Source organism: Ammospiza caudacuta, chromosome 14, assembly GCF_027887145.1.
Source record: "Ammospiza caudacuta isolate bAmmCau1 chromosome 14, bAmmCau1.pri, whole genome shotgun sequence".
Classification (NCBI taxonomy): Eukaryota; Metazoa; Chordata; class Aves; order Passeriformes; family Passerellidae; genus Ammospiza; species Ammospiza caudacuta.
The window spans coordinates 8,804,801-8,818,435 of record NC_080606.1 but is presented as its reverse complement, the minus strand read 5'-3'; the positions used below and the strand labels follow the sequence as shown (position 1 = coordinate 8,818,435).

At 41.2% G+C, this 13,635-nt stretch overlaps 1 protein-coding gene across 1 annotated transcript in view; it reads left to right on the top strand.

Moving 5' to 3' along the window:
- Positions 1 to 10,822, top strand: part of COL4A5 (collagen type IV alpha 5 chain) — a 72,294-nt gene extending 61,472 nt beyond the window's left edge. Inside the window, exons 42-51 of the mRNA XM_058813946.1 lie at positions 3,064 to 3,197; positions 3,569 to 3,641; positions 3,790 to 3,861; positions 4,214 to 4,342; positions 4,639 to 4,737; positions 6,027 to 6,239; positions 6,566 to 6,743; positions 7,290 to 7,404; positions 7,682 to 7,854; positions 9,341 to 10,822. Of these exons, the coding sequence (XP_058669929.1) occupies positions 3,064 to 3,197; positions 3,569 to 3,641; positions 3,790 to 3,861; positions 4,214 to 4,342; positions 4,639 to 4,737; positions 6,027 to 6,239; positions 6,566 to 6,743; positions 7,290 to 7,404; positions 7,682 to 7,854; positions 9,341 to 9,422 (1,268 nt within the window). The 3' untranslated portion in view covers positions 9,423 to 10,822. The remainder of the gene's footprint in view (positions 1 to 3,063; positions 3,198 to 3,568; positions 3,642 to 3,789; positions 3,862 to 4,213; positions 4,343 to 4,638; positions 4,738 to 6,026; positions 6,240 to 6,565; positions 6,744 to 7,289; positions 7,405 to 7,681; positions 7,855 to 9,340) is intronic.
- The last annotated feature ends 2,813 nt before the right edge of the window (positions 10,823 to 13,635 follow it).

Sequence of the window (13,635 nt, the reverse complement as noted above, 5' to 3'; positions counted from 1 at the left end):
CTTATTTCCATTATTTCACTTCAGTAGCCCATTTAGAGGAAATGAGGAAAGTTCTTCCTTCCACAAGTATTTAATGAAAATAAAGCTCACAGCCATGTCCTCCCTGGCCCTAGGGCAGTGGGATAGAATTGGTGAGAACATTACTGAGACATTTATTGTAACCTTAGTGTATCAACATGGAGCACAAACTGGCACTTGGGAAGATTTTAACATCTGTGTCTAGACTGAAAATGACTTGGTATATCTATTTAATAATAATGATGTCTTTAGGTTTTGCTATGATGACTTTCAGGCAGCAAAGAACTGTCATGAAAATTTAATAAAGGAATACATTTTAGTTTTTGGCCTGCTGTCCTGAGCACCACAAGGTAGCAAATTTGGTAGCCCCTGATGTTCGACTCCTATCTTTATGCAGCCATGTCAAAAAAAGGAAATGTGGCTTTACCTTTTAATTTAACTGTGGTCACTCAAACAGTAACCACACTTTCAAAGAGAGCTGCCATCATGGGGTGCTGAGAGGAACTGAGCAATTGCATCAAGTTTTGTTCCACCCTGTGACTGTGATCAGCCAGAATTCAGTGATGAACATGTGTAGGACTGATTTATAAATCATAGCAAAACTTACCTATCAGTGAAATATAGTTTATAAGTACTTAACAGTAACAATGAAATGTCCATGTCATTATTTTTAACAACTGTATTACAGTTAATATTTAAATTAATTTACCAGATATGTATGTGCTGTGAGATAAACCTGTATATTTATTGTAGTTTTTAGCTGCAAATTGCATGGTGATATGTTGATATATTGAAATCATTTCACTGACATGAAATATGCAAGTGGCACAGGAGCTAAAATATATATTAACTTAGGAGCATTGTAGGGACAACCAGCTTATCTTTTGAGAGAAAACATTTAAATCATTTTTCTAAGGATGTTATCACATGCCATTCTCCATATAACCTTGAGCAGGTAAATTAGCATCTTGATATGTTTTTATCAAAACAAAATAATGCCAACAGTAAAGACAACAAACTCTAAATTTGCAAGTTCTGCTGTGTTTTTGCTTACAGCATTTGCAGCCCTGTCGATTCATGTCAATCCTGCTTACAGTTTCACAGAGGGCATAAGCCTACTTTTCAGTCCTGGAATTGTATTCACAGATAGTTGAGGCTCATACCTGATTAGTAGTGATAAGTCCTTCTGTTAGTCATACTTCCCCTCTGCCCAAAGCAGAATTTTGCACAAGAGTGAGCTATAATTCACAGTTTTCCTACTTGCCAAGCACCAGGCTCTGAGAGTATTGTCAGTGAAATGGTTGCATAGTCCAAACCCTGTTGTGAGCAGGACTAACCATTTATAGGCTTTAGCTGTAATGTTAAAGCAATAATATGTTCTTTAGTGAAGCTTAAGTTTGCTGTTAAATGAAGTGTCAAATTAGTTTCAGTAGAGCCTAGTCACCAGAATAACTAGTATCTGAAATACCTGTTTGTGTATTCATGTGTGGTTTTATGCATGCATGTGGATTATACTGTAAATACAAAATATGTTGGTGAAATGGGTTGTTGTGTAGTGTATATGCTGTCATCTGTACTATTTCTAACTAGTAATCTTGTTTTGTACTGTGATGTCTGACCCTTCTAACATCGATCATTGGGCTTTGGTGAACTCTGATCCTTCCAGGGCCTCCAGGTTAGACTCTTAACTCGGGCAATTTGTTTTACTGCATTACACTTGATGTAAGAGAAACAGATGTTTTCTGTAACTCTGTGATTGTCTTTTTAAGGGCTGTGGTTACTCTGCAGACCGTGTGTGTTTGATTAGCATGCCCCAGATGGTAACCTGGTATTTTTTGCATGTGTACAGTACCAGACCAGTATGAAAGAGCAAAATAAACACAAAAAATCCTCTCATGGCGGGATGTTTTCTGTAGCTGAAACTGCTACAGGATATGTGTGAGATCTGGTACAAAACTGCTGTTGATTTTAAAAGGGAAGGAATTCTATACTCAAATTTGCATGCAGAAACACAAATCATCAAATTTATCCATTGGGTATAGACTATGAGGATGTCAAAGGAGATTCAAAGTTGAGAAGTACTGAAAATCCAGCACACTGATAAATGTTAGATTTGTACTACATGAGAGAATGTCATAGCACTGTCCTGCAAAAAAATCCTTTTGTTAATCCAGTTATGAGCTCTAACTTGTAAAATGTTATTAGCTGTTCTGCAATTGCTTATGGTTTATTTTGCCACAAAAATTATACTGGTTACCTTCATTTAGATGGTGGGACAAAGGTGGAGGTCTCATCTTTGAGTTCTCCAGATATCAAAGTTTCTTTTATACCCACTGCTTTGTTTTCTATTAATCTAGCTGTAACAAAGGCAAAATATTTATAGACCAGCCCAGTTTCTCTATTAGATTTACACAGTGTAAGTCTACTAAAGCTTAAAAAAATCAGTTGCAGAGAGAGTCATTCAACATAAGGAAGTTTCTGCAGCTCATGTTATGTAGGTAAGGCAGAATGACAAGCTTCCTGCTGCCCAGCAGTCAGGAGACAGCACAGGTGTGCTCCTTAATAGGTATGTCAAATTCTAACAAGAAAGCAGCACTACAGTATTCACACTGTACTGTGCTAGTGTTGAGACTAGCTTACAAAAGGAATTCAGGCTGTTAAGAAGCACTTAAGACATGGTGAATGTAATGCAGGTCAGCAGAGAGGATATTTGTACCATCTAATTTTGGGTTTCTTGGCTCCTGGTAAAGGCACTGGTCTGGTCACCAGTAAGCTGCTAATGCAGGTGAGCTGCACTGCCTTCTGGAAAGCCCTGCTTCATCAGCTAGATAAGGGGCCTTGGTTCCTGAGTTGGGTAGTGCAAATAATTCCTCTTACTTGTTTTCCTTTTAGTTTACCTGGAATTTAGCACTGAAATAAAGCTGGGAAATTAAGCCAAAATAAAATTATCTTTTTCTTTTTTTTTTTTTTAAACACTCAAGGCACAAACTTGGGAAAAATTAATGATATATACTGATGTGTGCATATTTGTTCTGCAATGTTAAGGTCCACCAGGCCCAGAAGGTCCACGAGGGCCACCAGGCAGTGGAGGACTTAAAGGGGAAAAAGGGAACCCAGGTCCACCTGGTCCACCTGGCCTGACTGGTCCAAAGGGAGATCAAGGACCACCTGGACGCCAGGTAGGACAAGAAATGGAGTTTTCCCCTAGTCAATTTTTAAATCCAATAAAAATGGAATATATTTGGGTGGAACATGCAGTTTTATTATTACCATAATAAAAGCCAAAATGTGGTAGCTAACACCCTGTCTTGTAGCAAGGCAGAGGATCTTTTCCTCAGCTGTCCCCCAGTATCGAGGCAGGATGTCCCTGCTGTATTCCCATGGGAGCTGGAGCTGTCCATGCAGCCTCGTGTTCCCTCTCTCACTGCCAGCCCCCCATGGCCTCAGCCCTCCACAGCCCCCAGTGGGCTTTGTTGTCCCCAGCCACCTGTTCCATCCTGGTTCTCTGGAGCTGCTGAGATGAGGAATAACATGAGGCTCTTCTCTTCAGGGGGATCCTGGGCGTCCAGGTCTGAATGGAATGAAGGGTGACCCCGGGGTTCCAGGCGTTCCAGGATTCCCAGGTATTTCACTGGCTATTCCCAGGTATTTAACCAGCATTCTGAGCAAAACCTCCAGACACAGTAACAGACTGTTTAGGCCATTCCTGCAGCAGACTTTGTAGAACAGCATGTTCTTTCACTGGGTAACTGTGTGAATTTGATGTTTCAGGTATGAAGGGTCCCACTGGACCTGCAGGACCCGCTGGCCTCACGGGCAGCCAGGGACTGCCAGGCCCACCAGGTAGGAGTCCAGGGTAGTGGCACTGTCACTTTTGCTCCCTGTCAGTAGAATTTGTTACACAGATTACTTGGTCTCAGCCACCAAAGTGAGTGAACAAGATCTTTAGCATAATTCCAACCTGTACTTTTTAGCCCCTACCCTACAAGTAATTCTAATGTGTTTCATACTCTGTATCCAGTCTATATGGATTAACTCCTTGGGGGTGGGGGAGTCACCAAGAGTACCTTTTTGTCCTATATATACACTTATTCTTTCTTGCAATGATGGAGCTCTTGGCTGCTGATTTTGAAATAAACTGTTTCTAATGCTGACTTCCACCTTGTTTATCTAACACAAATCTTCCTTCTCTCAGGTCCACCAGGTTTACCAGGTACCATTGGACGAAGCATTGTTGTCAAAGGTGATCCTGGTTCCCCAGGTCCTCCAGGACAGCCTGGCTCCAAAGGGCCACCTGGATTGCCAGGGCCACAGGGATTGCCAGGTATGATCCAAGGTGGCTGCAGAGGACATGGTCAGAAATGTGTCTGAGTGCAGGTGGCAGTGCCAGTGACATGGCACAGGCTGCAGAGATGAGTTACTGAGCTCAGCAAGGGACAAGAGAGAAATGCAGGTTAACAGATAAAAGATGAACAGAGGATTCCACCATACACATCTGGTTTAATGGGCTGTTCTTCTCTTGAGTCAGAAAGAAGCAACAGATGAGTCATTGACAACTTGAAGATTTCTGTAGTGAGATTTCAAGAGATTTTATTTCAGTTATGCTTTTGTGTGTTCTAGGTCCAATTGGTCTTCCTGGTGACCCAGGGAGAGATGGACTTCCTGGTTTTGATGGTCCAGCAGGACGAAAAGGAGAGAGAGGCCTTCCAGGCCAACCAGGTAGGGTGCTGATGCTATGACGACTCACTGGAAAAAGAGAGTCCCATTTCTGAATGGAGGCTAATACTGGGAAGTAAGATCTTTGCTTCATGGGAATAATGATAAAATCATTATTTCAGCATTTTCCTAATGCAAAAATATTACAAACACCTGAACACACTTTGATTTGGAATATTTTCAGCACCAATATATTGCTGGTCATTGCTGAATAACATTGTCAAGTGCTTTACCTCAAGCTTAATGGCATCTCCCCTTTGTAGCACAGATGATGCAGAGGAGATAATGAAGATTGTAAGAAACTGAAGAGAGAGATTAGTAAAATAATGCTTATTTTGCATGGAAATTATGAATGGGGAAAATTGGCTTCATGAAAATGTTTCACTAAAGTCAGACACTGGACTACCATTTAGGTATTTCTTAGAACTACTGAACTAGGATTTGAGAAATCAGACAAGGCACTGGGAAAATTTTCTAAAGGTAATAGATATTAATTAGCTCTCTATTGCAACTTTTGAGAAAAAATATTAGAATTAAAGCAGGTGAAAAGAGTACAAAAATCCATAACACCTCTTTTTCCTTTTTGTCTGAGCAGCTCTAGAAATGTTAGCATTATTTTAGTAAAAATATGTAAATAATGACTGCAGAATAACACAGTCTAAATATCTGTAGTTATATTTCCTGATATTGCTGTTCAAGAACAGCCTTTTCTTATACATTTATCAGTTATAGTACTCATTTTTGCTCACATTCAAGGCTGTTCTAGCTTATTTCCACTTTTAGTAACCTATTCCAAAATTGGCAGCAGCTTTTCATTTTGATAAACTTTGGCTCAGGTGTTACCACAGCATGGCCTGGAGTAAGACTTGCCCCTGTTTCTGGCTCTGTGATTTATTTTGTGATCTTGATCTCTATTTCAACATTATCTTAAGCTGCATGCACAGTTATGTTTTGGAAGTGGGGAGCTGATTGAAGTAATTCCAGCAGCTGCAGTGTTTTCTGCAGTTATTATAATGCCTGACAACCCTGAGAGTATTTAGCTTCACAATACCCCTACAAAACAGAGAAGTTGCACTGTTACAACCACCTATGGCAATCTCCCTGATTCAACCAAGCTTAAATGAAAAAAAAAATCCAGGAAGACAGTGTGTTAGGAAATACCAGGTGCCCTAAAACAGAAAACAGAAGCACTCAATCATGAGACCAACAACCTTCCAGAGATGTGTTGGTCCTAAAAGAGCAAGCAATGGTGTTAATCAACACTGTGTGCTGTGTTTATCTCCTGTGGACAGGTTCACGAGGAGTACAAGGACCTCCTGGTCCTGATGGTTTACAAGGCCCACCTGGTCTTCCTGGAACAGCTTCTGTTGCTCATGGATTCCTTATAACTCGGCACAGCCAGACCAGGGATACACCACTATGTCCACAGGGAACAGCAAGAATATATGATGGATTCTCTCTTCTATATGTGCAAGGAAATGAGAGAGCACATGGCCAGGATTTGGGTGAGATATTCTGTATGCTCTCTAAGAGGAAACATGCTGTAGCTGCTTCTTCGAGTGCTTGGGTTCTTTGAAGACAGAGCAGTCTTGGAGATTTCTAGAGGAGGATGGGGATTGCATGCTGAGATCTGCTGTCTCCAGAGGATGCACACTGTAATTCAGGATGAAGGAATGTAAACCAAAATGAAGTGTTTTCCCCTATGACAATTTGATGGCCCTTGCTGTGCACTCACAGGAGAGAGAGGAAGGATCCACAAGTACTGCTCTCAAAGAATTGCTATAAAAAACAATGAAGTGAAAACTTTGCTGTCTTGTGTCTGACTCTGTAGGTACTGCTGGGAGCTGTCTTAGACGTTTCAGCACCATGCCCTTCATGTTCTGCAACATCAACAATGTTTGTAACTTTGCATCAAGGAATGACTACTCCTACTGGCTGTCAACCCCCGAGTCGATGCCGATGAGCATGGAGCCACTGACTGGGCCAAGCATCCAGCCCTTCATCAGCCGGTGAGGCACAGCAGGCCAGCAGCTGATTTAGTATCTGAGAAACAGTATATCTTACCCCACGTGTTTCCAACATGCACCTTGGAAATTAACAGATAAATCTGTCATGTTTTGTTCTGGGAGAGACTAGAAAAATAGGGGCTTTTTAAGTATTCATTGTCTGCAGAGGTTCATTTCCCTGCAGCAGTGATAAGAGGCTGTACAGCTTTTCTCAAACAAGCAATCTCTGTAGTCAGCAGTGTGAGATCACTGTGGAGAGGAAAGAGAACTTGGAAGCCATTGGCTTTAGGATTAAGGCACTCACCTGGGAACTTTGAGCTTCCAGTTTTTGTTTCAGGGACTGCTTCAGTATTTTACCCAATGTAGTGAAAATACAGACAGATTTGAGCTCCAAACTACTCTTATTGTGGTTTCAAAATATGTGAGAAATAGAAGTCTGGGTTAATAGGTGAGTTTTGTTCCCTTTTTCAGTGTAAGAATTCTTAAAACAAAACATACTCCTATTATATTTTAACATCACGTGTTTCTCTGGTATTCCCGTGTGTCCAGGTGTGTTGTCTGTGAAGCTCCTGCTATGGTGATAGCTGTCCACAGCCAGACCATTCAGATCCCTTCATGTCCTCCAGGCTGGGACTCCCTCTGGATTGGTTACTCTTTCATGATGGTAAGAACTGCCTCCTACTCCAGAAGCAGCTACTGCCTGCCCACCTGTGTCCTCAGCTGCTTTAGGACACTGATAAGTACTGCAAGGGTTGGCATTTTACCTTCAGCCCCTAACCAAGGTAGCCAGGACTGACAGCACACAGATCTCAGTGTCACTGAGGTTTATGGAGGTGTCTGACAACACACTGTCTCTGCCAAAAATGAACAGTAGCTGACTGCTGTGCTATTCAGTTTTTAACACCTAAGATCCTTGTTTGTGTCCTTCTTCCCTCCACTAGCACACAAGTGCTGGAGCAGAGGGCTCCGGGCAGGCCTTGGCCTCTCCTGGCTCCTGTTTGGAAGAGTTCCGCTCAGCGCCGTTCATCGAATGCCATGGCCGGGGCACCTGCAATTACTATGCCAATTCCTACAGCTTCTGGCTGGCAACTGTAGAGGTGTCAGAAATGTTCAGGTAAGAAAACCTGTTTCTTGTCTATTGCTTTATTCCAGAATGAATGCTTTTGAAACTGAATTTATTCCAAAGATCAAAAGATATTTGTTTATAGGAATATAGGGAAATAACTTAGCTTGTTTTCCCCCTCACAACCAGTTTTTCAAGTGTTTCTTTGGTAAGCCTTTAATATTATGTGAAAACTTGCTAGGGCACATTCTGTTTTGCAAGGAGCCAGATTCTTTTTGTGTGAGCTCTCATTCACATTTTGTTGTAGTACCTCCTCTGAAAGTAGTCCTACTGTGTTTACTATATTTGGAGCCCAAAAAAAAATTTTGATTTTTTTCTTGCCAAACCTTTCAATAAATCCAAATATTTTGAAAGGTGATTCACAGATATACAAGGGATAGGAGTGAAGGGCAAGATCAACTCTACTTAAATCTTTTGAGGCAGAGGTTCATATGACTTGTTTTTAAAAATCTTACATGAAGAAGGTTTCCTACCCTTCATGGCCAGCATTTCTTCCACACATTGCAGAAGGAAACTGGATGATATTTTGGCTGCAAGGAAGCCAGTGGCCATTGTGTCCTCAGCTTCTTTGCAGTCAGCATTTCAGCTGGAGTCTCTCAGCTTCTCCAACTTTTTCCCTTTCAAATTGAGTAGCAAATCATTTCTTCAATGAAGAATCATCTCTTTTCATAGAATAAATAGCTACTGCCCTGTTTGTGTGCTGATAAAAAACTCTTTAATATTCCCACTGCCACCTAATTGAAAAGTGTAGCTTTGTGGCACAGGGCTGGCACTATGCTCTGAGCAGTGGGGGCCCCTAAGTTGGTTTTGTGTAACACCTACAATCAGGGAGGGTACTTGACATGATAATTCATCACTCTTCAGTTTTCTGGGTAGCTGATTATTGGTAATTCACCAGTGAAAATTTCCTATTGGTAACTGCCATGCACCCTTGAGATTTGCCTTTAATGTTTTGTCCCTCCCATTAAAACAACTTCCTTCTTCATTCTGTTCTTTAAATAAACTTTTAAGCATTTGACTTGTGTGCACACATATTACACTAATTGCATTAATCTCCCACCTTGTTAGCCTTTCAAAATAAAAATAAATTATTTGGTAAAGCTACCACTTAAATGCAGCTCTGACTGTAGCAGTACTTTTAGTGTGTTGTTAAAGTACCCTTCAACTAAAGGCCAGAAACAGACCCAGATACAGTCTCAAATGTACACATTTCACCTTCCCCTTGGGTTGTGTTTGTGCTCCATCATCTGCCAGACTGAAACAGTGTTTAGCATATCTTGGGGACACTGACACAACTGAGCATCTGTCACCTGCTGCTGGCAACAGACTGAATGAGCCCTCTTAGAAAAACTCGCCAATTCAGGATTCATTCCCTGCTCACATATGTCAGTTTTAAATGAAACAGTGAATTCAGTGGAAGTTGAACTGTTAACAAAGAAAAACCTAATGCAACCTTTCCTTTGTGTCTGTCAACCAGCAAACCTCAGTCTGAGACACTGAAAGCTGGAGACTTGAGGACGCGGATTAGTCGTTGTCAAGTTTGCATGAAGAAGACGTAACATCTTGGAGAATGTTTTATAAAACAGTTGAAAATTCCTAAGATGCACTCACTGTCTTCCAGCTGCAACAATGGTGCTACTGTGCAGAAAGAAAAGAAAAAACAAATCCAAACTGTTTTTACCATGCAAATTCAAGTGTACCTCACTCACGTGCCAAACTAAGGGTTGTTCAGTATGTATTTGACAACAGGACTAAGATGAAAGAATTGACCTCTTGGAAACAGAAAAGAACACTTGAGGTTCACCAAGGATCAGAAGATGAATTTTTTCATTTCTCTCCCTGTACCAAAATGGCACCTTTTTGATCAACCAAGAGAATTGAGAAGAACGCGACGCACTGAGTATGTTTAAAATAACAAGACTGCAGTTTTGAAAAACATTTTTCATGGTGCTACTAACCCTACTGTATTTTTAATATGAAATTTTAAGCTTATTTCTCTTTGTAAGTAATGAAATGTGTATATTGTGTAAACACCTTTTTAATCTAAACTTTCAGTCATCTAGAAACAAACCAGACCGATATAAAAATCCTTATGTCTAAAATTAAAAGATAAGACAGTATTTTATTATGAAACTTGTGGTACAGAGAGAATTTACCCCTCTTATGCCAATTTATTCATTTAATTTTTCATTTCCTTCTCAGTTGCCAACCTGATATATTTGGGGAATGCACAATTATTCTGAAGTAATTTTGATCAGGGTTTTAAATGTTGTACACCATACTAGCAGTGGTTTTATTTGTGCTTAGAAAACCCAATCCACTTGAAAAGGGGTTTTTTATCTTGTGAAAATATGTGAAATTATTAGCCATATTCTATATCCTTCTTTTAAGAATACAAGTCACATTCACATTTTAGTAATCAGTTTGGTTTAACCAAACCTGTCCTTTGGGAATATCCAGTTACCAAAGCATTTTGGGTGATGCTTACATGCAACTTCACCACTGAAGTGGTGTCATATGTTTTATCCAGAATAGTATACACACTAAGAAACCTTCTGAATAAAATAAAGCATAAGCTGGTGGAAACCTTCCTATTTACAAATTTATCTTTTAATCTTATGTGAATTTATACACATCCACAATGTATTCACAGTATACAGCAACTCCTGTGTATGTATAGTTCACATAAGGCCTTGAAAGATGGTGCATGCAGTCTTTCTGATGTCAGTTTGTAAGAATCCTCCTATGTATGTCTAAAGAGTGTCACTACTTGTGCAATAGCTGAAAAGTGATCACTTTTGTATGCATGACTGTTCAGCTTCTATGGTCAGAGCGTTTCATTTACCCTCGTGTATAAACAACTCCCTGACAATGCAGGACTCTGTCAAGTGACAATACCTTCATATTTTCATTGTATATTGCCACCTCGACTTTCAATACAACCTAACTTGTGAATTAACATTCTGCTCTCTACAGGTGATGTGTATTTGTTTATTGAATACTGTTAAGTAATTTATCTGCTAATGGCTGTTCTTACCTTCCAGTTGTCCCTGTAAACACGGAGCATCTGACATCTCCTTGTTTTACACATTTGACAAAAGACATAGGACTGGTGACTGAGCAGGTGGCAGTGATATACAATGAGATTGGTGCTGATTTCTAAAGCTTTCAACTGAGTATGAAACTGAAGTTCTTTAGTTTAAAGTGCAAAATAATAATAGCTTTGTATTTTTTTCATTAGCTGCAGTTATATCTGTTGGTAGAGAGTGGGAATTCAGCAATGTGTATCTTTCAGCTCAGTTTAGTTTGGTTTGCTGATGCACGTAGTAATAAACTGAACCTGCTGCTACCTCCAAGTCAGGAACTTGTTACCAAAGCTGAAATAAAATAGTCTCTTCATGTAAACACAAGCCCCTTATCTTGCTGCTGGCTCTGCAGAAGTCTAAAATGAACATAGCAGCCAATCCTTATTCCTAAAACAGCAGAAAAGTGGATGCTAAGGCCAAGGAGCTCTCAAAGGAAAGGGCTCTCCCAGCCCTCCCTACCAACACCCCATCTTGTGTTTACCAACACAGTGTTTAAATGTGGGGACATGGAATAGAGTGGACCATGTTTAGTAAGCCAGTGTATAACTGGTAGCTTCTTTGTAAGATCTGGGCTTCTCTTGCAGCAGGTAAAACCAAGACAGGACATCCTCAGGGTACAGAGCACCCAGCCCTGCTGGTCTTGTGGCAGCTTCAGGGCCCAAAGCTGTGAGATGACCAGAGAAAAGTGAAGTATGTAAAGCAGCTGTGCTTGTGACAGCTCTGTTCTCTCTTCTGTTCCTGCAGCTCTGACCTTGACCTGGACAGGGGTCCTGAACCTTAATGAGCTTCAGGCACAGAATTCCAAAGGGGTGACCTAAGTAAGTGGTCTAGACATGAAGGAACATCTTTTATTTTGAGATCTGCAGCAGAGATTCAAGAGATATTGGGTTAATTCTCACCACACCTTCTGTGCCTTAGAGCAGGTAACTCACTTGACCTGTGTTGGATCGGAGTTGCTGATCTATAAAAGAGAACAAGGTTATTATTCTCTTCTGCTTCTTGATGCTTAGACTGTAAGCTCCTTGGGGCAGAGACATTGAGGGGGCTCAAATGTTGGTTGGGGCCTCTAGGTGCTATCCATCACTATATAAACATTAAACTACAGGTAAAAGTTTGTGTTTGCAGCTTTATTATTAAAAAAGGAAAACAGTGCTTTGGCCATTGGATCCTTACAACAGTTTTCAACACCACCTAAACACAGTGCAGCTCTGGACACCACTTCAGCTCCAGTTAAGGCTCTTTTCCTGCTGTCTGGTATGTTTTTGCAAGTTTTTATTCTCATAACTAATCCTGTAGATTTGGGCTATTTTAGTTAATCTCAGCAGGCAGCTGGCACGTCTGAGCTGTTGGGGACATGCTGCAGCCACTCGAGGGCACCGTGTGGCTGTGACAGCAGCACTGCCGGGGCTGGCCCTGCCTGGAGGAGGGAGCACTGCAGGAAAGCTCGGCAGGAGGGGGGGTCCTCACCCTTCCTTGCCCACTACACAGGCCCAGTTCTTGTCCTGCAGGTGGGGAACTGTGAATTGCAGCCAGAATGATGAGTGAAAAAGTGCAATTTTTCTAAAGGAATACTGGTTTTAATCCTAAAACCAGCATTCAGCAATCTTGTGCCTAGGCTGGATTTACACTGTTCTAGTGTTAAATAAATGTTCTGCTTCAGGCAGAGACTTTCAGTCCCTCTAGAAATCCTATTAAAAAGAGGAAAAAGCTTCCATCAACATTATATTCATTTCTAGAGTGGGATTTAAACTTCTTAAACACTTTTGCAGTCCGAGGACAACCTCAGTGGGCACACAGGGCAGTGCAGCAGCTCTTCTGTACCCTGAACTAATGTCACACACAAGTGTTGTGCTGCAGAAGCTCTCAAGTCTGCAGCATTTTGTCCTCTGCTGTGTAAGTCAATTCCTCTCCAGTGACCATTTCCAACAGAGGGTGCAGGAAGGATCTATTTTAAAAAGTAATTATACAACTTGAAAAAAAAATACTGATTTTGCAAGCAACAAATGCTCAAGTTCTAAAATCTGATGGTCTGCAAATATTTTCTATATCCTTTGATATCCAGCTGCAGTACTTTTGTAGTCAGCCTGCTGCCTGAACTGTGCTGCTGTACCATCCTTGGGACACACCTGAGGGAGGGCTCTTGTGCCAGATTCAGGACTGTAGTGGCATTATGTGTTTTCAACAGGTCCTTCCCAGAAAAGTTGTGCTTCAGATAACCCAGCTCTGCTGGACACACAATATTTCTGCTGCCATGGCTACTTCAGTAGAAGCACAAGCTGAAAACTGCACAAGAGACTGGAATAATTTTGTCTTTCCAGGTTAGTCCAGTGGAAAAAAGCAGGACACTTGCTAATGGGACACAGAGGCAGTGATTAGCTCAGGGGAGCAGTAAGTGTTCTACATTTAAAATGTAGGGTAAGTATGTGGAACTCCCAAGCTTTGGAAAGAAAGATTATTAACTCTACCCCTTTGCAGCAGCCAGGTGAGCAGTGCCTGAGGACAGCCTCAGCCAAGGTGACAATAACTGGGCAGCAGCAGACACCTGCTGTCCCTGCAAAGGGCTCTGGGGGCTGAGGCTGCTCTGCCAACGGCAGCTTGGTGCCTGCTGAGCTCTTGCCTCACACTCAGGTTGTAACCATAATGCTGCTTTAAAAAGTTGGAAATTAACTCTGAAGAAACCAAAGTA